General features: G+C 38.9%; 1 protein-coding gene and 1 long non-coding RNA gene across 5 annotated transcripts; one reads left to right on the plus strand and one right to left on the minus strand.

Annotated features, from left to right (window-relative positions):
- Positions 1-445: 445 nt before the first annotated feature.
- Positions 446-7,203, minus strand: LOC140647907 (uncharacterized). 2 transcript variants are annotated; one of them, XR_012041012.1, is made up of 3 exons: positions 7,158-7,203; positions 1,974-2,055; positions 446-1,789 (listed from the first exon to the last, which is right to left on the minus strand). It is a non-coding gene; the product is annotated as an uncharacterized lncRNA (long non-coding RNA). The 2 variants fall into 2 exon arrangements; XR_012041013.1 differs by having other exon boundaries at positions 7,108-7,187.
- A 69-nt stretch (positions 7,204-7,272) lies between these two features.
- On the plus strand, positions 7,273-22,402 carry OTULIN (OTU deubiquitinase with linear linkage specificity). Of its 3 annotated transcripts, none has more exons than XM_072853114.1 (8): positions 7,275-7,681; positions 8,670-9,005; positions 13,371-13,444; positions 14,266-14,360; positions 15,584-15,727; positions 18,015-18,140; positions 19,185-19,454; positions 20,743-22,402. In XM_072853114.1, exons 1-8 carry the CDS (start codon positions 7,494-7,496, stop codon positions 20,935-20,937), a joined length of 1,428 nt encoding a protein of 475 aa, XP_072709215.1. In that variant the 5' UTR covers positions 7,275-7,493; the 3' UTR covers positions 20,938-22,402. The 3 variants fall into 3 exon arrangements, with proteins under 3 accessions (XP_072709217.1, XP_072709215.1, XP_072709216.1); XM_072853115.1 differs by having other exon boundaries at positions 7,550-7,681; positions 8,674-9,005; XM_072853116.1 differs by lacking the exon at positions 19,185-19,454 and having other exon boundaries at positions 7,273-7,681.
- The last annotated feature ends 2,658 nt before the right edge of the window (positions 22,403-25,060 follow it).

Below are 25,060 nucleotides of genomic sequence, written 5' to 3' on the forward strand. Positions count from 1 at the left end.
AACCTGCATGTGCATGTTTCTTGAATTTCTGTCTCATAAAACTGCTGGAGTTTTGCATTTAGTACCATTATTTGGTTTCTGCAGACCTCTATTTCCTCTCCTTTTTTTAAAATGTGGAAACTGGAAAGGAAAAAAGGCATGAAACATACAAATTGTTCAGGGAGGTTCAGTTAATTACTTGAGCCACTAAGAGTGTTCTTGGCCTGGGCAACAGTCAGGAGGAAGTATCACTGGCTTACTCTGACATACTAATTGGCAAGAACGTTGATTTACTGAGAGCACTCTAAAAAAATTTTTTTTATATATATTTTCCAATTAGGGGACATGAGCTGCTCTTTGTTTAATAATGAAAAAAATTAGGTACATCATATTGTAACTTCTTTTAATAAATATTTTTATCAAATGCATAGACAGTATATTTATCCATTTTAATCTTCAAGCATTTTCAAAGGTGCAAACTAAGCTTGTTCAGAAAAACCGTGAAGCAGGTTTTTAAAGGTGCCTTTGTTTTTTCTTTTTGTGAAGACTTGTTATTTTAATTGTTTACACTGGCACACCATGAAAAATAGTGACAGTTTTTTAACCTGCAAACAGCCAGAATTTTTACCAATGATGTATACGTTATATTGATATGATTCACACATGCTTCATTTTCTGTTCAGGGGACTGAAAAAAACCACCCACTGCACCGAAGCCACAAGCTACATATTTTTCTCAGTCATTTAAAAAAGGAACATAGTATGCTGGAACTGCCTTTTTGCTTGACAGACAGCAGCATGCCAATTTAGAGCTCAGTTAATAAACTATAAAACTGAGAGCTGTAAAAGTGGAAGCAGCATGCATATATATACACCTGTCTTTATGTACAAGGTAGGAGATATATTTTTCTAAGGATACATCTCCAAAAACTCTTAACAAATTCAGGGATGCTAGAGGAAAAAAATCCCCCACAAGTTAATATGTAATTACAGAAGTATATAACGGATATTGTATTGCCCATTTGACTTCTACTGGTGGGTTTTCCCCATCTATTTTCTTCTGAATGGTATTCCCCTATAGTCAGAAGCAGAATTGATCACCCAAAGATTTCTAATCATGCTCCTGAAAACTTTGGAGCAATTTTCAAGTACTGTGCTGTAATTAGTTTAGCAAAGAAGGTAGCAACTGCTGGTAAGCACCAAGATGCATGAAATAAGGTAAAAACCAATCAAAATATTTTTTCTTGGTGTTCGATGGGTTCTTTTTGTATCAAAATCTCAGCTGACAGCGTCCTTTACCAGAAAGTACCAAGTACAGAAAGATTTCAGACCTACAAAATAGGATCTCTTGTATTACACTGTCTTTGTTGTGTATTTTCATGAACTTTTTAAAGGATGCTTAAAGTTGCTTCAGCTAAAAATGAGTAAAAAATTAATCCAAATGAAACTGTATGTAAGAAAAAGTTTTTACCTGTAAACTTACATTAAAAAGATTGAACATTCCAAGCAACCCTGAACACTCCACCTCCTCCTCATAAACAATAATAACAAAATAGAGCAAAGTCTTTTAGAAGAGAATGTGTGTGTCAGTCAAGAATCAAGGTCCAGTTTCCTACATAAAGCTGTATGCAATGAACGCTGATACACTTTCTCACTCTGTATGCATGTAACTCCTTCAGAGTCTTCCAAGGTAACACGGTTTTGCTTTGCAAAGATCCTTAGCTCTCCCGAGTTGGGGAAGTCAGAATCCCAAAATACCATGTGCTGCTGCTGCTTCACTGTGTGCTTTGTAATCCTTTTACAGTCTGAGCCTGGAGAAAAAACAGTTAAAGAATTATAAGCACTTTGGGCGGAAGTATATTAAGTTGCAATATTTTCTTCAGTTTTGGTATCTACTAATGTTTTTTTAATCTATATTGGGATATATGCTCTTATTAGTAATGACAAAGTTGAATAGTTGTGCCCTACACTTAGAAAAGGACACGGGAGACTTACAGTACTAAGTAAACCCTGCTGAACTCATTCCAGGTTGAATCAGCATCCCAGAGATGTGTTCTTGCACAACTATGAGTTACTCCTGTAAAAAAGAATTGCATTACACTAAAAGTAGTGCTCAATGATCTTCTTCATTCACATTTACATGATTTTGGGGTTGACCTTGGTACCTTGGGGTTGAGAATTGAAATCTCAATTTTGTTTTCAGCTAGGAGGTTGAATCTCACCTCTCCCATAGGCATAGGAGCTATATAGCCTTTCCATTGCAAATATGGCAACAGGAGAACTAGATTTAAAAGTGAAATAGTCTGAGCTATTAATAGATCATGTACATGACAACAGGCACAGCTTTGGGTTTTTACTGTAGACTTTAGCAATGCTTAGTTACCTGCCTACTTTGCAGATGGAGTTTGAAAATACAAGTTTTAGGTGTTTTGGGAGTAATACAAAGATCTTGGGTTTACATGTCTAAATTCTGCTTCAGCTCCATTCTCAAAAAAAAAAACCTTAAAGAGCGTAACATGACTATTTGGTATTGCCAACAAAAGTGACAGATGCTCCATTTTTTTCTGTATGGATACATCTATCTTGACCTTAATATTCAGAGATTTTTTTCTGAATATGTTGACATTGTTCTTTCAAACTAACTTCAGAAATTCAACAGAATCCCGTGGACATTCTTCTTAGCAACCATAATTTCAGTATTTTTGTAATTTGTGCATATATATTTATTATTTGCCAGTACCAAAAAGCAAGACACTACTTCTGCCCTGAAGAGTTTGCAAAGGGCAACTGTCCTCTACTGGAAAATATAGCATTGTCAATGGATATGGGTGATCATGTATGGGCCAAGCTCTAAATTAAAGTAATTACGACTAACATTATTCTCAAACATCAATGCAAAATACTGGAAGCAGCTGTGTTCAAAAAAAGTAAACACTGCATTGTTGTTTTATCTAATGCACTTAATAGTTTATGTAAATCTGTTGCTCAGAAATGTTACATACTTTGAGCAAAGGAGAATAATTTTTTTAATTACACATACCTGTTAGAATATGGAACTGAATAAACAAATCACACAGGGGTCTGTTTGTTTGTTTTGAGGGAACTGTTTGTTCAAGAATGGATCATCTCAGAAAAAACCAGTTCATCACTTGCACAGTCTTTGGAAAACAAACTTCAGGACTTTATGCTCAAGTCCTTTTGTCTTTTGAACTTGGTAATACTTGGGGAAAAAAAAGGTGGTTTGCTTTTTTTAATCTACAGTATTCTAGACATATTCTGTATAAATTCTTACTGAACTTTCGTTATACCTGGGGTTTTTTTCCTTTAACATTAAATTATTTAGTGTTGTTGCATGCTCTTTGACAGCTACTGCATTCAGTCCCTAAGACACTGTTTTGTATTTGCAAGCTAAAACTATTCTTTGAATTTCTGCAACCTGGAAGGCAATGACTAATACACAACTCTTTTGCCACACTTGATCTTGTGAAATGTGTCATGGAACTTTCAATTATTTCCAGATACTATATACCAACACTAAACCCAAAAATACCTCTTGCTAAGAAAACAAATTCCACATATGCTTGCAATATATTGTTTACAAGAGACACAGAGAAACCTCATTTTTAGAAGTAGTTTACATAAAGGCTGAATTGAGAAATATTCTCTTGAATTACCTTTATCAATTCAACTATGGAATATATCTAATTTGAAGATTACAAACTTTTTCCAGTTGTTCCTGTGGGGGGAGCACTGGGCAGAGAGAGCGGACTTTTCTGTTGAATTTATTTATTCAGACGATGACATTTGGAATACTTTTTTTCAGTTAATGCAACCACAAAGTTTTATTAGGAACATCACTACTTTGGGTATTTAGTTTTGGTCTTTCTGTGATGAAGCGAAAAAAATTTTAGTCATGTGATTGACATAAGCCCCATCTGTAAGCAGAAAAATATTAAATGGAAAAGACTGCACCTATTTTTTCAAGTTCACATGGCAGGCATTACTGTAATGCAGCCTGACATACAACGTCACAGCCAGGTTTTAGTTTAATAATTCTTCAGAAAGGAACATAATTTGCTGTTTAGGAACTTTCTGTTACAAGGAAACCATTCCAAATAGATTTTAATTTCATAACTCAGGTACAGCTCATGTATTTTTCAGTAGTACACCATTTTGCTCATGATAAAGAATTAGGTCTAGCTTGCAACTTCGCCTCTGTTATAAAGCTCTATGGAATTATTCTGCTCTGTAGTTCTCTGAAGGGTTGCAAAATGGTCAGCCAACACGTCTCTCCCATAAAGTTGCTGAGGGAATGGCAAGTGACCAAGAAACTAAAAAAAAAAACCTGAATCTTAAAAAAGCAGGCAACTGTAATGATTCTTAAATGCTACTGAATTATTTTAATTATAGGAACATGGGAAACAGAATCACAGAATCATAGAATCGTATAGGTTGGGAAAGACCTTTAAGATCATCAAGTCCAACTGTAAACCTAACACTACCAAGTTCACCTCTACACCATGTCCATAAGCACCTCATCCAAACGTCTTTTAAATACCTCCAGGGACGGCGACTCAACCACTTCCCTGGGCAGCCTCTTCCAATGCTTGATAACCCTTTCAGTGAAGTAAAATTTCCTAATATCCAGTCTAAACCTCCCCTGGCGCAACTTGAGGCCATTTCCTCTCGTCCTATCACTTGTACCTGGGAGAAGAGACCGACCCCCACCTCTCTACAACCTCCTTTCAGGTAGTTGTCGAGAGCAATAAGGTCTCCCCTCAGCCTCCTCTTCTCCAGACTAAACAACCTTAGTTCCCTCAGCCTCTCCTCATAAGACTTCTGCTCTAGACCCTTCACCAGCTTCGTTGCCCTTCTCTGGACACGCTCCAGCACCTCAATGTCTCTCTGGTAGTGAGGGGCCCAAAACTGAACACAGTATTCGAGGTGCGGCCTCACCAGTGCTGAGTACAGGGGCACGATCACTTCCCTAGTCCTGCTGGCCACGCTATTTTTGATACAAGCCAGGATGCCATTGGCTTTCTTGGCCACCTGGGCACACTGCTGGCTCATATTCAGGCAGCTGTTGACCAACACTCCCAGGTCCTTTTCTGCTGGGCACCTTTCCAGCCACTCTTCCCCAAGCCTGTAGCGTTGCATGGGGTGGTTGTGGCCCAAGTGCAGGACCTTGCACTGGGCCTTGTTGAACCTCATACAATTGGCCCCAGCCCATCGATCCAGGTCCCTCTGTCGAGCCTTCCTACCCTCAAGCAGATCAACACTCCCACACAACTTAGTGTTGTCTGCAAACTTACTGAGGGTGCACTCGATCCCTTCATCCAGATCATTGATAAAGATATTAAACAGAACTGGCCCCAACACAGAGCCCTGGGGGACACCACTTGTGACCGGCCGCCAACTGGAGTAAACTCCATTCACCACCACTCTTTGGGCCTGGCTAAGAGTGGTGCCAGCTCTTTACCCAGCGAAGAGTACACCTGTCCAAGCCATGAGCAGCCAGAAATATACCCAAACAGTTGGGTATATTTCAAGTGGACTCACTGTTTGAACAGGAGTAATTCTGAAATGGACAATGTGAAATAAGAACGCGTTGTGAGACAAACCAGCTGGTCAGTTGTTCAAACAGAGATTTTTTTCAAAGGGTATGTCAGTGTCAAGAGCAGTCCGTCACAGATTTAATCCACAAGAAGAGCAGTGATTAAAAAAAAAATTAAGGTAATGCTTTTCTTCTCTTTTTTTCAAACATTTGTGATTATACTTCCTTGTGTCTCAAGGATAAAAGAAGCAGAAAAAACTTGTTTGTAAAGATGTCCATCAGTTTTATGTGATTTGAAAGTTTCATGATGTTGCAAATTACTTATCATTGCCATTTTACCCTTTTATACGTTTTACTACCTGACCTCCACCTTAAAAATGTTCTCCCCATACTATTTGATACTCTAAATACATAGGTGTGGGGTTTTTAAAAATCATATTAATTCAAATTCCTTTACTGTCAGCATGTTTGTAGTTATTTTCCCCCAGTCTTAGCATCACTCGTATTACTCGGACAAAGTGTATACTTATGAGGGAAATTCCAGAAAAAAGACAAACACTTTCCCATCTTCAGGCCCAATTTCAAGGTGAACACCTTCCAAAATGCTCAGACTTCAGTGGACTTTCTTCTACAGTACAGCTTTCCTACTTTTTACTGCTCTCAGTATTCCATTTTTAATAGTATTGGGTATGCTTAACCCTTGAGTAACATGTGATTTTAAAAGGTTTATCATTTACTCTCTACCTAGGTTTCTCTCCTATCTGGAGTTTAATAAAGGTGCATCAACATTTGGTGATGTAGTTTTCGCTCCTGGAAGAGAGACTTCCAGCAAGACTTCCAGACTTGCAACAAGCTCCATACGATGGTGGCACATACATCCGTACAGCACTGGGCTTCCTCACAAGTATTTTTATATGGAGCATCTGACAACTGAAAAGCAACTCTATTTCCCCCCTTTCCTATATTCAAGAGAACTTCTTGTTGTCTCCAAGCTTGGAGATAATTTAACTCCTTTTCTTTTACGTGAATTCAAGTCTTGATTTTGCACTTTAATAGAAGCTGGCTGTTTTACAAAAAAAACAAACAAACAAACAAAAAAACCCAAAACCCCAACAAAAAACAAACCCAAAAACCGAAACACAAAACAAACAAAAGCCTTTGCTGCCCGTGGAGGATGATTTCAGAGGAGGGTCCCTCCTTCGCAGGTGACATTACCGCAGGCACTCCCTTACGAAGCCGCAGCACGGCTGCGCCGCTCACAGTGGAGGCGGCTGGAGCGGCTCTGGTGCCGCAGGCGCCGCTTCCCCCCCTCCTCGCCCGCCCCAACGCCTGGCAGCAGGGCCAGCTCGGCAGCCTGAAGCCAGGCCCTGGGCCCGCAGCCACAGGCCCGGCCAACCGCTGCCGCTCCCAGGCGACCGTTACCGCTCGCGCGAGGGTGGCCACAGCGAGGCGCGGGGGCAACCCACTGCGGGCTCAGGGGCAGGGGCACGTGCCTCTCCTCCCTCCCCCCCGCGGCATTGGTATCGCCCACCCCCGACCCGTAGCGAAGGGCGGGGACAATGGGACCAGTATTACCCCCCCTTCGCCGCCAATGCGCATGCGGAGAACGCCAGCACCCGCCGTACCCCGCCGCTGTGATTCGGCGCTCTTTGCACGACCGGCCGGGCGGAAGGAAGGAGGGAGGGAAGGAAGGAAGCAAGCGCGGGCACGTACAATCGCTATTTCCGGCGTGATGACGTGCGGGCCGAGGATGCCGGCGGCCGGGGCGGCCGGCGACGCGGAAGCAGCTGTGGAGCCGCGTAGGGGCCGGGCGGGCCCTCGCTGGCGCCGGGCCGCGGCCGTTGCCGCGGCGATGGGAGCGCCGGGCGCGTGCCGGCAGCCGTTGTAGCCGGCCCCTGCGCGGGCCTGTGGGCGGGCGCTTGGCGTGGCCCGCGCGGTGAACGGCGGCCTCTTCCGCAGGGATGAGCGGCGAGCGGCGGGCGGGGAGGGACGCAGCGGGAGGCGGCGCGCTGCGTGCCCCCCACGGCCCCGGGCAGCGGGCAGCCGGAGCGGGGGCGGCCTCCTGCGCTCGGCGGGGCGCGGCCGCTGCGGCGGGCGGCGCCGATCGGGGTCGGGCCCGTGGTCCCGCAGGACAGAGGATGCCGCAAAGGTGAGGCCTCGGCTGCCCTGCGCGGTGTGGCAGTGCGGGTATGGTTGGTCGTGTGCTGCGCAGAGCCTGGCTCGTCCTTCCCCGGGAAGCGGGTCTGGGAGTAATCGGGACAAGGTGTGCGACTCCCGTCCCGAGCGTTGTTCTGCGGGACGGCTTGGTGGGCAGCTTGGTACACAGCAGGGCTCGAGAGGGAAAGGACCGTGGTGTCTGGGAAAGAAAGGTTTGTGGCAGGTGGGAGGGTTTGATCTGAAGATAGAAACGAGTTGTACAGTTTTAAGGTGTATATAGTGGATATTAAAACTGTCAGTTCTGAGGTGACCAGCCTGGGTAGCAGTGGTAAGAATTGTCTAGGACACGAATGTGGCAACTGCAAAGCAACCCATAATTTTTTGGGAGGGTTATGTAGCAATTTAAGATAAATGGCCCTGAAAATGTACTATATGAGCACACTGTAAGCCTTTGGAGAACTTGTTAGAATGGACTGTAGAAAGCCCTGTCTTAATAACTTTGGAAATTGTATTGGAAGAAACAAAGATCATAAATTTTTGCATTAAGCAATAATCCTGGTGCAGTGGGAAGTTTCGCGGAGCACCAGGTGAGTTTGTAAAAATCTTCCTCTTGCAGGACTGAAACTTGTTGCTTTGGGATTTCTGTTAATCCTCAGGTTTTTAGGTGATAATGTCTCTTGAGAAGAGCAAGTGTTCAGTTAGGGCACTAATTCTAGCGTGGGTTGTGTTTGAGGAACTGGCACAGATTAGCCTTGCTAAGAAATGAAATTGGCTTGCCAAGGAGATGAGTTTGAAAATAGCTTGGGTGCTGTGTTATCTTACCAAACTGTTCTGGATTTTGTTCCTGCTTTTGAATAATTTAAGTACCTTCTGAATCCTCAGAATATAACATAACTATCGAAATATTTCAATTTTCTTAGAACATGTGCTTTTGTTCTTCCGTGAGAGATACTGTTCATATATTTCTCCATTCTTCAAAGCCAGGATAATTTTCAAGGGTGGATGACAGAACCAACCAGCCTTTCTGCAGGTTCAGAACAGACACAGAAAAAGGAGACTGTTGCCACACAGTTGACGAAACATGAAAAGGAAGTTGGTGTTCCTTCTAATGAACTTGGTTCAGCAAACGCAGCTACTGACCAGAAAGAGCGATCTGTATCAGAAATAAGAAAAGACTATGTGTACGGAAGTACTGGGAGGCCTGAGAAGACAGATACGATTAAATCACTTGTGACAGATTGGGATGCATCTAGAAACTGTGAACGATACCTGCCTATGTCTAGTAATTGTTCAGCAGTGGAGTCATCTGAGGACAGGTGAGGATTTTTTTTTTAATATATTAACAACTTTTCTATAGAAAAGGGAGGAGTACTTTCAGTTTTTGAAAGTTAATTTCTTCGCAAAATTTTGTATATGTTAGTGTCTTAGTGAAATAGGTCTAAGTGTCAAATCTTAAACTTTGAAGGCCACCTTCACGCTTTAGAGAAATTGTTTATTTTTATAGTTTATTAGTGGTCTTCTTTCCACATCTAGGGGAATAACTGATGCGACATTAAGCTCTTAAGGGTAGCATGCAGAGCATCGGAAACTAAGAATTGAAGGCAGATACTCTGGTAGCTTGGTTTTAACCTTGTGAAGGCTTTGTTAGGTGCAGTGCTGACAGTCATAGAAGGCTTTTTTAAATCCTAACACTTCAGCTTTTTTTTCTTTGCTTTTTGTAAATCTCCTGGTATAGGCTGAAGTAAAAATTTAGTTGTGTGATTCACATTTGACAGTAGAAGTCTTTACAAGACTAACTGGAATCTGGAGGAAGAAATAAATATGAAGGTTTTAAAAAAAGATACTCCAAGCTTCTGAAAACAAAATTGATGCACATTAAGAGTGACTTTATGTCACTGAAGAATACATTAATAAAGTAAGAGAAGAAAGTGATTTCTAATTAATCCTTTCTCTGTAGGTAGCCAGTGGACTATTTCAGACAACATCCAAAATCTACAATAAGTGCTGACTTAGTGAAAAAGTCACTAAAAATAAGTACATGCTTTCAAGGATGCTTTTAAAATCTTATTTCATGCTTAAATTACTCCATAATTTAAGCACAATCTAATATGTTAATCTGAGGTTTTTTAATATTAACGCACATTTAACTTTAATACACAGATTAATATAAATATATGTTAAGTGTATTTCATGTGTTGGCGGAAGTGTGATACATAAGGATCTCTATCCTTCTGTATTTTTAAATTAGCTGCTATGTGGCATACTAATTCTATTTGATCTATTATGCCTTTACATGAACTATTAATACCAATGAGTTTAATCTGACATGAAAAAATTAAATATTCATCCCTTCATGATAATAAACAGAAGACTTTAAATATTGTTTTTGCTTTCGTATGGTATCTTCAATACTGGGAGTTCTAGTCCTGCAAATCTATTAGTATAAAAAACTATTTATATTTTGCCCTTTCCCGCCTCTCCAGCTTAGTTTTGCTTGCTGTTGTCTTAACTTGTTGGGGTTTAGTTTTTTTGGTGGTGTTGGGGGTTTTTTTGTTGTTTGTTTTTCAAATGCAAAGCCCAGGGTACTCTAAGTAAAATCTGACATCCTGGTGTTTTTCCTTGGTGTCTTTGGTTCAGCAGAATCTGTTCACAATTTAAGTGTTTACACACAACACTATGCACTATTTTTTTTTCTTTTGTACATGCATGTTTTCATTTAATTATTCTTTTCCATCTGTTATTTTATTTTCACTCTTTTGTCAAATATTAATGTGAAGATTAATGGGGAAAGGCTTTAGTTTCCACAGATTTTACTTAACAGTTACTATACTAGAACAATGTTAAGGTGCACTTGCAACTCTGAGAGTGCCTGTGCAGATGGATTGCACCTCTTAGCTACCTCGATTTCAAAACAACTCAGCTAAACTGCAGTACTTTGTTTACGCTGCATGTTAATTTGTTCAGGTTCTGAATCTACGGGTTTTATTTTGGCAACTCCCAGAAAGAACATGGGGTAATATCTGCAGAAGGAACATAACGCTGCGTACTCTACACCAAACTTCTTTTTTGAGTGACCTCACTAGTTTACTAAGTTGAGCACTTTTTCTCTTTGTGCATTATAACCTAAATGTATTTGAGGATGTATACCAAAGTAACACTCCCCCCCTGCCCTGCCACCTCCCATGGGTTCCCTTGTAGAAGCAGGTTTGATCATGCTCAGAAGGGGAGGTTGTTGCTTTATATTTTAAATACTTAGCTTATAGATCAGCTAGGCTAGAGATCGCTGTTGTCAGATACCAAGTTGTTTGGGTTTTTAAATAGTATTTTCAAGGTTATTAAGTATTCTTGAAATTCTTCACAGCCTTAATGGACCTTAATCTCTGCTGAGAAATAAGATTATGCATGGAAATTAGGGTTTGTCCAGTGCCACACTGTAACAAGGATAAGGACTTGGGATAAGTATTCTATGATTTTTTTTCTTCTTAGCAGGTAGTACTCTTTTGTGGAGTACTGTGTTTAAAGACTACTGCATCTATTGTTTCTCTTTTAATTAATAATTATATAGTATTGTTACAAATCAGATTTCAAGTAGCTACTTGAACACCCAGGAAACCTGGTTTGAAACTTGAGTAAAAACTAAACTGTAGTTTCATATGACTGCACAGTAGATGACAGTTTCCTGGTATTAACGTATATTTGTCTTGAGAACAAAAAAGATGTTTAGTATAAAGGGAAATATATGCAGATGGGTTAGAAATGTTACCTCTTAAGTAAGCTAATTTGGATATAAAGAAAAAGAAATACAGAGCCATAATCTACCAGTGTATTCTTTCAAGTTTAATGAGAGTAATCTCATTACCAGCTGGCTACATTAAACCCTTTCTTGCAGTCTTCCTAACTCCGTGTCCTCTTTTAGTAGTGTAAGATGGGGCAGGGTCACTGCCTTAATTTCTTCCTGGTCTTTTGCAGGCACACTGTGGTTTGTGTTTGGTTTTTTTTGCGTAGTATATTAGAAGCTACTAATAGTAGTGTGCAATGAGTAATAACCTTACACTTTTTTTCCCTGCACATGTACTTTCTTCAAAATACAAAGTTTCAATGTAACCTTCATAGTGGTAAGCCTAAATGATTTACTAATATGTTTGGTGATGTATGTTTGTTTTGAAGTGTTTTAGCTGTGAAACTGTGATTTTAAAGCTTATTTGCTAGGTGTAATTATATGACAAATGTCACTAAGAATCATGTTTAAAGGAATGTGCAATTTACAGTTCTGTTTTTTTAACACTATGGACCTCCATTCTCAACAGTAATGTTCACACCCTAGCTTCGAGATCTCTTCTTGATAATGCTAGGCTATGCATAGAAACGATATCCTTTTAGGCCATCATTTCCTCCCTCATGGTCATAACTTGAGTTCAGAACGTCTGTATGTAAGCTCAGATGGAGACATTTGACTCTTAAGACAGCGTACCTTGACCAGAAAGCCCATATTATTCGAGGAAGAAATGTTTGTGTGGATTTCAGTTAGCCTGTAGGCTGCAGTTTGGATCACGCTTAGAATTTTGTTTTCTTTGAGTTCATGACATTCAAACCAGCTGCAGTTAGCTGGCTGCTTTTCATCATGATATTCTGTCATGTATTCTGCTTGTTACTAGGCAGGTTGCTCAGCCCCAGTGGAGCATAGATACAAAGCTCTGAGTAATGCATTCTTAGTTGCATGCATAGGTTGTAGTATTCATATACTCAGCAAATGGGCATTTTGGCTTGTATCTTTTGCAAATTTATCCTGTAAAATTTACAAATACAAAGGGACTTTAGTACTCTGTAGTCTCCATGCAACCAGCAGAAGAGAAATTCAGGCAGTGATTCATTACCAACAGAGGTGTCATAAATAAGGGAGGGGAACAGTTGAGAGGTTTTTTTAAACTTTTTTTTGAGAACTCATGTTGGTTTTATGAAAATGGGTAAGATGGAAAGCAAATTGAGTTGAAAAAATAATTGGAGAAAGACTTAAGTACTTGCCTGTAGCTGTAAACAGGGGCAAAGATAAATTACTTGTCCTGGTTTCAGCTGAGATAGAGTTAATTTTCTTTATAGTGGCTGGTATGGGGCTATGTTTTGGATTTGTGCTGAAAACAGCATTGATAATACAGAGATGTTTTAGTTGTTGCTGCACTAGTCAAGGACTTGTCAGCTTCCCATGCTCTGCCAGGTGCACAAGAAGTTGGGAGGGGACAGAGCCAGGATAGTTGATCCAAACTGACCAAAGGGCTATTCCATACCACATGACGTCATGCTCAGTATATAAAGCTGGGGAAGAGGAAGGAAGGGGGGGACGTTCACAGTGATGGCGTTTGTCTTCCCAAGTAACCACTACGTGTGATGGAGCCCTGCTTTCCTGGAGATGGCTGAACACCTGCCTGCCCATGGGAAGGAGTGAATTAATTCCTTGCTTTGCTTTGCTTGCGTTGCGCGGCTTTTGCTTTACCTATTAAACCGTTTTTATCTCAACCCTCGAGTTTTCTTACTTTTGCTCTTCCGATTCTCTCCCCCATCCCACCGGGGGGGAGTGAGCGAGTGGCTCCGTGGTGCTTAGTTGCCAGCTGGGGCTAAACCACGACATTACTATAAGATCTGTGCTGTTACGTGAACTATGTGTTATGTGTTGACCTTTATTGCAGTGAGGAGGACATGTATCGTGACGCAGAAGAAATAGAGAGAGAGAAAGTATTACTTGGTGAGACAAGCCCTTCAGGTACCTTTGAACTTTGTTTCAAAAACAGTATTACAATTCACTGTAGCACTAATTTGTGATGATTTGAAACCCTTGTTTCTGAGGATTTTTGTGCACAGATGTCTCTGTGAGCAACAGAAATTGCTTATAATGATTGAGTACACTGTACAGTTGAATTGATGAAAAGATCAATGTTATGTAAAACTAGTTGCTCTTAGTGTATTTTTTTCCTTGTGTTTCTATAGTTACTTTACAAGAGAATGTGAATCCTTTGGAAAGCAGTCATAGCCTATGTTACAATATTGTGCTTGAAAATTACTGATTTATAGTCATTATAGCAGCATCTGTTGCTGGGATCCCTTGATAACCTTATTACTATCTGTTTTGGAATGAAGGCTGTCAGTATTCCAACAGAAAACTGTATTTCTCTTTTCTACCATTGTTTCTGGCTTATTCAGAAAGATCTATTATCTTTCTCCCTTATAATGCAGCTGCTGAAAGAAGAGAAACTTTCACCAAACATTTTTCTGATTGCTAAGAAAATGAAGAGTACTTTACTAATTTCTACTTTTTGCCAATTAATATTTTTCAGACAAGAGGAGCAGAGTTCTCTATTTTGTTGGGCTACATCATTATTTTTGCTCATTTGTCATTTTCAGAGCAAGCTGTTTTTTTTCCCCTTGGATACTAATAATTACTTAGTAGCTACAGGTTGTGCTGTCAGTCTCCTTTGGCACCCATGTTATTTTAAAGTCATAGAGTGTATTTAGAAATTCAGTGCTTTTTCTATGTTGTTCTGTTTCACAGTTCTCAATATAATGTTACATATTCTTTTTTGACAGAATATAAACTAAGTGTTTCACCTGAAATGGACATCATGGAGTATTGCAGAAAAGAGTGGAGAGGAAATACACCAGTAGCAAAAAGGATGAGAAAGGTATTGGTTCTCTTTTTGCTGAATTTTCTTGGGCTTTTTCTTTTCATTTGTATGTTTCCTCTGGGAACAATCTTTAAAACAAGAAATGCAATATCAATGTTTTCCAGTGTCTGGTTGTAGAAGTGGCTGACAACTGGGAGATGGTTTCATTCAAAATGTGGTTTTTGGTAAGGCTACTTGTTGGTAGCGTAGGGTTTTGCTTCATACTGTTCTTCATTACTGTTATTAAAGTTTTAAACTGGGTTTATTACCATAAAATGGTAATTTTGTGGGCTGTTGAAATGGCAGAGCAGATAACCAAACTTTTTGGCAGAAGGCAAATAACTTAATTGCATGATTTTTAAGATGGGGAGCTTTAATGAATAGGCTCAGTTTTTCTTAAATTTTTCCTGAATTCTTATTTTTTGTATGTTTTGAACTAGTATTGTTATATTAATCTTGAGCTTGAATGGTGGAAAATAAAGCATAAGGTTGATTAGGGGTGGTTTTTGTTGTTTTTTTAACACAATTTGAAAATTTAGTGGTATATGTGACTAAACCTAAAAAATACTTTCCATAAATCAAAAGATCCATGTGTCACCTTCAAGAGATTAGCAAGAGAAATACAAATGTGCAGAGCATTGAATCTTGCTAAGTTAGCTGAAGAAACATACTGAGCTTCAGAAGTTGTTTCAACATTGCTGCTTGTGCTAAAAGTTTGTGTGGGAACAGCACGGAGGGGACAAATGTGCTGAGGCATGTGTCAAGATACTTCAGTGTAAATGCAAATTTTCCCTGAGGCAAAAACAAACTGCATATGACACGTACAGGGTAAATGGAATAAACTATTGCTGAAACTTCTTGTAAGCATGACATATTTCTACATTTATAGTCTTGTGTGTGTGTGTGTTTGGATTTTTTTTTTTTGAAACTTAAGTGGGTTAGCTACCACTTCTCAATGATATTTCTGCACTGTCATCAAATAAATGCCACAACCAATTATCTCCTTAAATTGCTTCGGTTTCTTGTTTGTTATTCAGCAGGACTAGGGAAGTTTTTTTTCAAAGCATAATTTGTGACATAACAGCATTTGAACTTCCAAAATGGGTAGTGGATCAAATCCTTTTTTTTAATAGCATTAGCATTTAGATGCTAATATTCCAGTATCTTTTATGATACCAGTACATGACCTTAAAATGTTTTATTAGTGTTTTCATGTTATTTGGATTTTGTGTTTTCTCTAGGGATATGAAGCAGTTGCTCAGAAGTTTGCATCTATAAGGAGAGTACGAGGTGATAACTATTGTGCTCTCAGAGCAACTCTGTTCCAGGCACTAAGCCAAACTACCCAGTTACCAAGCTGGCTGCAGTGTGAGGATTTTACTATGGTACGTGTCAAACTGATCTGACAGTAGAGGAATGTTGGTTCTAACCTCTTGGATAATTTTATGATCTCATTTCTCTATTATGCTATATATGCTCACTTCTCAATATCCCTTGAATTGCGAATTCAATATCCCTTGAATTGAGAAGTGGTAGTGTTCAGGTTTTTTTGTAGGTTTACAGTGATTCTTTCAACTTGGAATTGAGTTCAGGTCCCCTTAGTTTCCCGTTTATAATGTATAAATGTTACTATAGAGCTGACTGTAATGTAATTTGTCTGCCCTCATCTTGCCCTCTTGGTTTCTTTTTACTGCATGTAATATGGCAGTAAAAGGTTTCCCACAAGACAGCTGGTAATAAAAAATATAGGCAAGTTATTCTAAGCACATTTGAAAAAAACCCAGCTTTTCAAAATTATCATATATATTTTTGTGTGCCGTATATGGTTTCTCTAGAAAGTGGATTAAGAAATTGGATGCTGTAGGGTTTTCAGAATGTGTGTATTACCCATGTCTTAAATGTTACTTAAGTGTAAGAGTAACTCCAACCTGACATGAAGAACAGTTCTTATGGAGCATTGATGGATAAGCAAAGCAAGGTGTCTTATTAAGAGTAGAAGAAGAATATTCCAGAAATTGTCTTGTGTCAACAAAGTCTATTTGGTGATACCAGTGAACATGGAAGAAACATGTAGGAAGCTGCCTGTACAAAAGTGGCCCACTTCAGGGGAGCAAGGTTCCAGTTGTCCAGGTTGCTGCTGGAAATGTAAATGATGAATGTCTGATGCAGACTCTGTGTAGGCTAGCAGTCCAAGTAGAATCACACTGCTCGTACTATCTTTCTGTATAACTTTAGAGGCCATCTTAAAATTTCTCATTGTGGTCACTATCATTGTTAAGTAAGCTCCTGCTCATATGTTTTTGTAATTACTGATAAAAATATTTCTATGAAATGTTCCTTACTGCAGCAGTAAAAAGATTTCCTTTTTATAAAAAGAACATTCTCCCAGCTGACAACCATTGCCACATTATCGAACTATAGAAGATAGTTTCCCAGTGCTCCTTTAAAGAAAGTGCAAGCTTTTTAAAATGGTGTATTTTGCAGTTTTTAATGATGTTCACCTATTTTTCTTCCTACTGATTTATAGAGGAAAATGTGTCCTATGGTAATTGACTTTTTTTGGAAAAGGTGTACAAGTATAAATGATTGAAATGATAAACTGTTAATGCATCAAAGGAGAAGGCATGTAAGAGAAATGTGTGTGGTGACAGCTAGCAGTATAACTTTAACAAAGGGTGGTTTTGGTTTTTGTTTTTTAATTTAAAACGGTGTTTAACATGCACGTTTCTAGTTGTAGAAGTTACTGGCATATAATCTTTGATTATTTAGTTCTATATGTCCAATTAGCATAGGATGCCAGGCTGGGTTGGGGGAAGGTCTGTCTATATCTGACAAATACTTGGTTGCCATTAAAGAGAACATATTACTAATTTGGAGTCCTGATAAAACGAAAACTAGCTGGTAATGGCTGATGGCGTATATGCTGCTCTAGCCAAATATTTAATTCATTGAGAAACACAAGTTGCTCTTCCAGTTCTAGCGGTAAAATGGGTTAATAAATGAGGGTAAAAAACTGGGCATACAACTGCCAGGATGTCCTTCAAGAGAAGTGTAAAAGCTCTTAACTGAGGAGGTGTAGCATGTGAGCAGTAAAAGAGGCAGTTCTGAGGCTAAAATATGATCTGATGCAGCAACTAATTCCCAAGTTGCTTACTTCTTTATCAGAAAACCAGTCCCATAGTGTTTTAATTATTCACCCTGAAAAGAAAACGCAGTTTGTGTGTTCTGGACTAAGTAGTTCACACTCCACCAAGACTTCTGGCTTATCTGGTAGATGTCATCACATCTTTAACCTTCTCTTCTGTTGGTTCAGGGACACTTTCAAAGACAGTCACTGTCATCTGGTGCTGGAGGGTTTTTTCTAATAAAAAAAAAAACCAACAAACCAAACCCGAAAAGCCATGAGTAACTTAAAGTGATTAATTTTTCCAGTGCTTATGTATTAGATCTGGAAATAGTAATAGACCAGTATTCTGACTGTTATCCAGCAAGTATTATAAAGAGCCAGTTGTGGTCATCTTAGTACGACATCTGTTCAGAAGAACATACGAGGGATTGTTTTAAGGTGCAAAATATTTTAAATATATATTTTCTCAATAAAATAATACTGTGCAAGTTAGTGGCTTTTCCTTTCAAGATTTTTGACTTAAGCTGCCTTCTCTCAACTTCCAGCTTCCTGAAAACTTGCTGAGCAAATATGACTGGATCAAGCAGTGGCAGCTAAAACAGAAACTGGGCAGGAAGATGGGAGAAATAAGTGATGAAATTAAAGAATATTTAATACTTCTAAGGAAAAAGGTTGGAAAAGTATTTGTTTATTCTTGGTCACTTGCAAATAAGAAAAATGGGAAAGATTTTTTGAATGTGGTGCATTTAGCATAAGGATGCTTTCACTAGTGAAAAAAGTAACTTTTCTATATGTATACTGCAAAAAAACCCCAAGAAAAGAATGTCTGTTCAGATCTGCGGGAGTTTTCTAGTCTTCCACTGCTTGCATTAGCCTGATGCTGGAATTAATTTGTAAGCTCTGCAGAAAACTGTTAGTTAGACAGGTTTCAACAAAGAAATTAATGTAACAGAATTAACATTTTGCCTCTGTTATTTCTTGTATTTATTTGAAGGAATGATGTATACTATGGATAAATGGTGTTGCTACCTTGAACAGGTCATGGAAAGAAAAAAAAATACAGTATAATGCTGAAGTAATTTCAAAGGAGTAGTTTTTGTTCTATGTTTATACGTTTTTATTCTAGGTTAATGTAACAGGAAAATGGTTGTGCCCTTCCAGTGTTCGTAGTATATTATCTAGCCCCATCTTCCCTCCCTTGAAACTCTGGAATCCCTATTTAAAAACTCTTCAGTTGTTCCTGCCTTACTGTGTATGCATATTCTCTTTTTTTGAAGGCTTTTAAGAATATTTTAAAGGCTACATTCAAGCAGTTTCTGAGGGTGGGAATGAAATACGCATTCTGAGTAACTGAAATGTAAGAATATGAAGGATGTAGGATTTATGATACAGGAAACAAACAGGTTATTATCTTACTGCTTATTGTCCCATGACAATATTTGTTTTGCTGCCTTGCAACAATTCCCAACACCCCCATCTTTTGCTTTGCTTAAGGACTAATTTAAGCAAAATCGGACTAATTCAACTTGACCTTGGTAGGACTGCAGCTGTGGAAATATTCTTGAGTGTTTTTAAAAAGTCACAAAGCCCTTCATAAATTAAATTCTGAGTGCCTATGCTGTGCATCTGACAATTCACAAGTGGCTTTTTGCAGATCTTGCACGGTGATGGCTACTGATATATGTTGTGTGCGGTGTTTTGGTTTTTTTTTATAGTGGAAGAATATAAGTGAAATCAAGGGTCCTACTGAGAAACAAGAAGCCTGTGATAAATTGTTTAAAAATGAAGAGGAGGAGTATAGTCTCTATGAAGCACTGAAATTTTTGATGCTTAACACTGCCATTGAATTATACAATGATGATAAAAATGGAAGGAGAGTTCCTGTCTTCTCATGGTTACTGTTTGCACGGGATACATCTAGCAACCCTTGTCAGTTAATGCATAATCACTTGAATCATATTGGTCACAGTGGAGGCCTTGAACAAGTAAGGAGAGATTGTTTTTACAGTGTTATTTTCCTGTTTTGGAGGTTTTCATTTCAGGTGGTTTAAGAAATCATCCAGCTTTTGTCTGGTCTTTAATTAGAAAAAATATAGTAGAACTGTGTGCCTGTAGAGTCTGTAAAGGCCTTCCTTTTAAACATTGACTTTTGTGTGGCAGCTGATACTTAGGTAGCATCATTCTCTGGAAGTATCGTATTCTATTAATAGAAACATTTGTATTAGTCTCTTAATTGTTAGCTTTTATCATGATATTTTTTAAAAAGCTAATACTCAAATTATGAAGAGAAGATCATGTGTAGTACATATACTGGTTGAATTCTGATAAACTGATGACAGTTACTGCCTTATATGTTGCAGAAATTATATGCATATCAAAAAAAGCCCCAAAGCAAAACGTAGTGGTTAATGAGCTGAATAGTCTGAAAGATTTTGGAACATCCATTTAAAAAAATCCCATTGAATATGTTACAAGTGTGGTACTGCAGTTAAATTCACTACTTGATACTAGAAATAGGGAAGTATTAATGTTTTGTTTGTGTTTTAGTTTAAAAATCTGACAACTATTATAGATGAGACAGGTTGCTGGCAGTGTTAAATTAGCTGATTACTTGGTGACTTTTTTGCTGCCTAGTTTAGTAAGTAATGTTGCATATATTTGTGCTGACTAGATTGATTTATTTTAGTGATATTCTTTGGAAATTGTTATTTAGAACAGGATATGCTTGTCACTATAGTAGACAAGATAGGAGCTGGAAAGTCATCTTTCTCTGAATTCCTTCTGATGTCAACAGGCTTTGTAAGCGCTTTCCATCTGCTTTTTATTTGGCTACAGAGTTCAGAGTACCCTCTAAGAGAGAAAGGATCAGCTCCTGAAACCCATTCTTGTCTGGTTTAGTGACTTAACGGGATGAATACTGATATGAGAGAATGTCTTTCCTACCTGTTTGCGGCAGTAGGGAAGTGGGATTCTCTGTATAAAGCAGCTTTTCTTTAGGACTAATATCCTACTATGCCATTGTTTGGTCTGAAGAGCTCCATGTTAAAGGCATGGTATCTTAGAGGTATTTGTGCGGCAAGTTAAGAATGGCTTGAATGATTGAGATGCTGAACTAGAGATTCTCATGTATACGCATTCTCATTTACTCTTCTTCATGTTTTTTTCTTTGAAAAATTACATGCGATAGGTATTAGTTTAGTATTTTTATGAGAAATATCTTGTAAAAGGTATGTTTAATTTTACACATCATATTTCTGCTTTTTTCCAATGTAGGTGGAAATGTTTCTCCTTGCTTATGCTCTGCAGTATACCATCCAAGTGTATCGACTGTATAAATATAGTACTGATGAATTCATCACACTTTATCCCAATGACCCAGAGGAGGACTGGCCTGTGGTGACTCTCATAACTGAAGATGACAGACATTATAATATTCCAGTCAGAATGTGCCAAGAGACTATGCTGTAAACGAGTGATTTTTGGCAGACAAACCTGTGCTGCTTATTGAGGTTTCCAGTGCTATTTTGAAACAGGATGGTGATGAAATCTGCATTATTAAATCTACAACTTTAAATCCATGTTTCAGAAGTTTACATCTGAACTAAAATATCAAATAAGTACTAGCTTAAAGAGTAAGAATTTTGCAAGTATGGCTTTTGTTGCCCATAAAAAAAAGGAAACTTCTGCAATCCTTTTTTTTTTTTTGAAGGGCTTGCTCTGAATAGGAATGCAAAAACTATAGATTTACTTATTTTAAGAAGATAGGTGAGGCTCTGTGGTAAGACATGAGCTGACCTTCTGCTCCCCAAAATAATGAGTTAATGATGAATTGAAATTTCTGGAAAAGTAAGCTGGCAGTGTCCTGACTGATATTTGTAATGGTGCTTAGAAGCAATTTGTACAAATCTTCGGTCTCAGGAAGCAATGTAATTCTTTTGCAGTTGGAATTTAATGCCTGCCGTGGTTTACACTATAAGAGAGATGTTATTTAAAGTTCTCTAATGCTTTGGGGTTTTTTCCAACATGAATGTCTCTTTTTAGAAGCCAGTTGTCTGTTACACTGAAAATTAAGAGCTCTTCCCCTTTCAACACCTTGAGAGGATTATGGCAAAGAGACTTGATAATAAGGGAGTATAAAAGTTGCTTGTTAGCCGGTCACAAATTCAAAACCTACACAGAATTCCCTCTTTGGTTATGGTAGCTGATAGGAGATAACCATGTGCCCACTAACTTCCATGTCTATTCATATTACTGTTCCATGGGCAGCTGCTGTGGAGAACATCAGGATTTTAACTTGTCCAGGGAGTGCAGTAGATGGAAGTAAACTTCTGGTGCAACTTCTCCACTCTTGGGAGGAGTATGTGGGAGGTTCTGTTTCTGTTTTAGAATTATTCATTATGCTATAAATTGATGGAATACAGAATATATCAGATGCTGGGAGTGCCAACATGCCTAAAAATAATTAAATAATAAAACCTTCACCTTTAGCTTAAAGTGGAGGTATGCCAAGAGATGATTCTCGGAACAAGAGTGTGAAAGTTGATTTAAATGAAATGCTGGTCATACACAGATCACTTGGCTTCTCTTAGAAGGCCTTTTTATAGAAAAGGGATAAGATTATAACAAACTACTTTTCATGCACATGTTCTGGAGGAAATGACATGCAAAACTTCTGGCATGCAAAACTTCAAATTCTCCTGTCTTGTTCTACTTAATTTGTTAACTTTTATTTTATTGTGAAAGGTAATTACACAATGAGAGTGTGTATTCACTGTGTTCTAAAATGTGTTTTAGACACATCTTAATGAGGTCTGTCGCGTACTCAGTGTTATATTTACAATGTTGTCTTTGCCTTTTAAAACAACTAGTTTGATCTGTTACTGAAAATTTCTGGGAGCTACAAGGGAATACAAATAAACCAATTCATCTGGCAGTATTTTGTTTCTTGTTTTATGCTCCGTTTTCTCTCTAGCTTTATATTTTTGAGTTTTTAATTTTGAAATCCTTGTTCAAGTTAGTTATTTCTTGAAAGCTGCAAAGCATAGTAATGTATGTAAAACAAGTAATTATCAGCTTGCTGCTTGCACATGGACAGCAAAAAAATTTCCCTGAATTACTGTTACCCAAGTAACGTTGCAGGGGAAAGAAGAATAAATTGGCTTTTGCAAGTCACTGAACTCTGATAGAAAAGTTGTAGTTATGATTTAAATAACTGAAATTATTTAAATCTTGATGTCTTCTAATTGTCATTCTTGACATTAATCAACTTTACACCTCTTTGAAAAAGACCTCTTTGTCATACATTTAGAGCAGTGGCTCTTGAATGTATGATACAAGCCTCTAAAGCAGAGGCTATTTAAGGACCAGGTTTGCAGCTATTAGGCATGTAAACAATTCACGTAACTGGCTTGTCTATTGAAGTGAGAAGTGCAGGACTGAGCACAAGGTATGTGTGCACCTTAAGCTATGTATTGATCCTACAGAAGTCAAGTAATGAACAGTAGAAAAACTGATGTTGCTTTGTATTTTCCATCTGTATTTTGGAGATAAGCAATGAGTCTGTACTGTGGTGTGCAGGATATTGATTTAACTTAAATATAAAATTGGCAGCTGACAAATTTTCATCTAGACTTATACAATGGATAAATACTGCTTTTTCTGTTGGGTCCCCTCCTCGTATTCTACTGAATAAACTGAAAGAGTCAATAAATTAAATGCAGTGGAAGTGAGGGATGGAAAAGGAAGAGGAATAGAGGTCAAATCAATTCTCTCCCCCTCGATGTCCATGAGTCTTACGTGTGAATAAATTTATAATAGCTGCTGTACTTCAAGATCAACCTACTAAAGGAAGCAGATGCTTTACTCAACACCAGGCATACTTGTTAGGTACAGTCCAGATTTTTAATACTGTAATATGTGAGCTCCTAGGAGTTAGTAGAGATGAAGAAAGTTCACTCTGTTGTACTTAGTGTGCTTTTTGTGCAAAAAATACTTCATCCGCTTTAGGCCCATCTCTTATCCCTACTTTAATGTTATTGTTACATCCAGCTTCTGCCCTTTTATGCCTTTTGGAGAAGGAGGCGCATATGCGTTGATTTCTTCAGAACCATTTTAGCATACTCTCAGGTATTAAATGGAAACATCCTGCTTTCTATCATAGTGCTTTGACTTGGGCTATCTGATTGCTTTTTAAAAAGCATTTAAGTATGTATTTTTCACTAAACAAAGCTGTGGTATACACAAGGCTTTTATTTTGCCTTTCTTCAGTCTCCTAGTAAGAAAGATGTTACAAAGCTAACCGATGCTTAATCCTCCAGTTTCCTTTCTGTTGGTGGAAGCATACAGCAGAAGTTCTTTGTGTGAAAGAAAACAGAGGTTTGGGTGATCTTGCAAGGCTGGGAAGAGGGGAAGAAAATGGCATTGTACAATGTGGGAATCGTTGGCTGTGGGTGGAGAGATGTGCTGAGCTGGAGCTGCAGCAGGCAAGGTAGCAAAGCTTAGGCTGGGTATGGCTCTGAGAAGCTTGTGCTGGAACCAGCCTGATGGTGCCCTGTGGGAGCTCACCCCAGAACCCAGCTGCCCCGGGGAGGTGCAGGTGTGTTTGGTTCAGGACTGTAACTTATTCAGATAGCTGAGTCAAAGCGTGACCAAATCTTGGCCGAGTTTATTTTTGTGTGACAGCGACAGCCCTATCATCAAAAACTAGTGAAGGAGGGTGAAGAGCAAGGTGGGAACTGGTATGTCACCAGAATGGCGGACATGCTCACATATCCCATTTTAGGTGTTAAAGGAAGCGAGGAGAGGGAGCTCTTGCATTGTGCATTGAGTGCAGGGCTCAGTTTGTGATCTCATGTCCCTAATATTTAATGGTGTCGGTTGTGCAGCCCCTGCATCTTGACTTCTGGACATAATTGCCATTTGTTCCCCCAGTACACTAGCTGGCAGGATAGGACTGGGAATGTTTGAAGATGGTCAAATGTACTTTATGAATGCTCCCTTTTTTGGTAACGGTGGAAGGCGACAAGCGGCATGTTCTGGAAGCTTGCCGCTAGATGAATAATTGTGCTATGACATCGACTAATGTGCTTCAAGCCAGACAGATTCAAAGAATATTTCCATTTATAAATTTATTGAGGAGGAGAACCTCAGCCTCTGAGAAATGGAAAGGAAATGTTATTAATTCCACAGAGTTAAAAGTGAAATGGGGAAGGCTTAGCATGGTAGAGGCCTCTCAAGAAAGGTGGCTCTCTAGTCCCTTTTCCCCAGAGCATTCATCTTCTGCATGGGTGCTGCTGCGTTGCTCTTATTTCCGTTCACGACTTCTATTCCAGTCGGTGGGATGCCAAAAAAACACCCCGAGCTGTATTGAGCCATTGAAGAACTAGTCAGTACTGACTAAAAATTGTTTTATCAGGGCTGTCGGATGAGTACCGTGGCATGCTGAGGAAGGAGTGGCACCGAATGTGATCACCAGCTGCCTCTTCCAGAGGATTGTTTCCCCAGTTTGCCCCTTTCTGGAATTGTGGGGGGTTTGGGGTTGTTTTTTTTGTTTGGTTTTGGTTTTTGGTTTTTTGGGGTGGTTTTTTTTTTT

This window comes from Ciconia boyciana, chromosome 2, assembly GCF_034638445.1.
Source record: "Ciconia boyciana chromosome 2, ASM3463844v1, whole genome shotgun sequence".
Lineage (NCBI taxonomy): Eukaryota > Metazoa > Chordata > Aves > Ciconiiformes > Ciconiidae > Ciconia > Ciconia boyciana.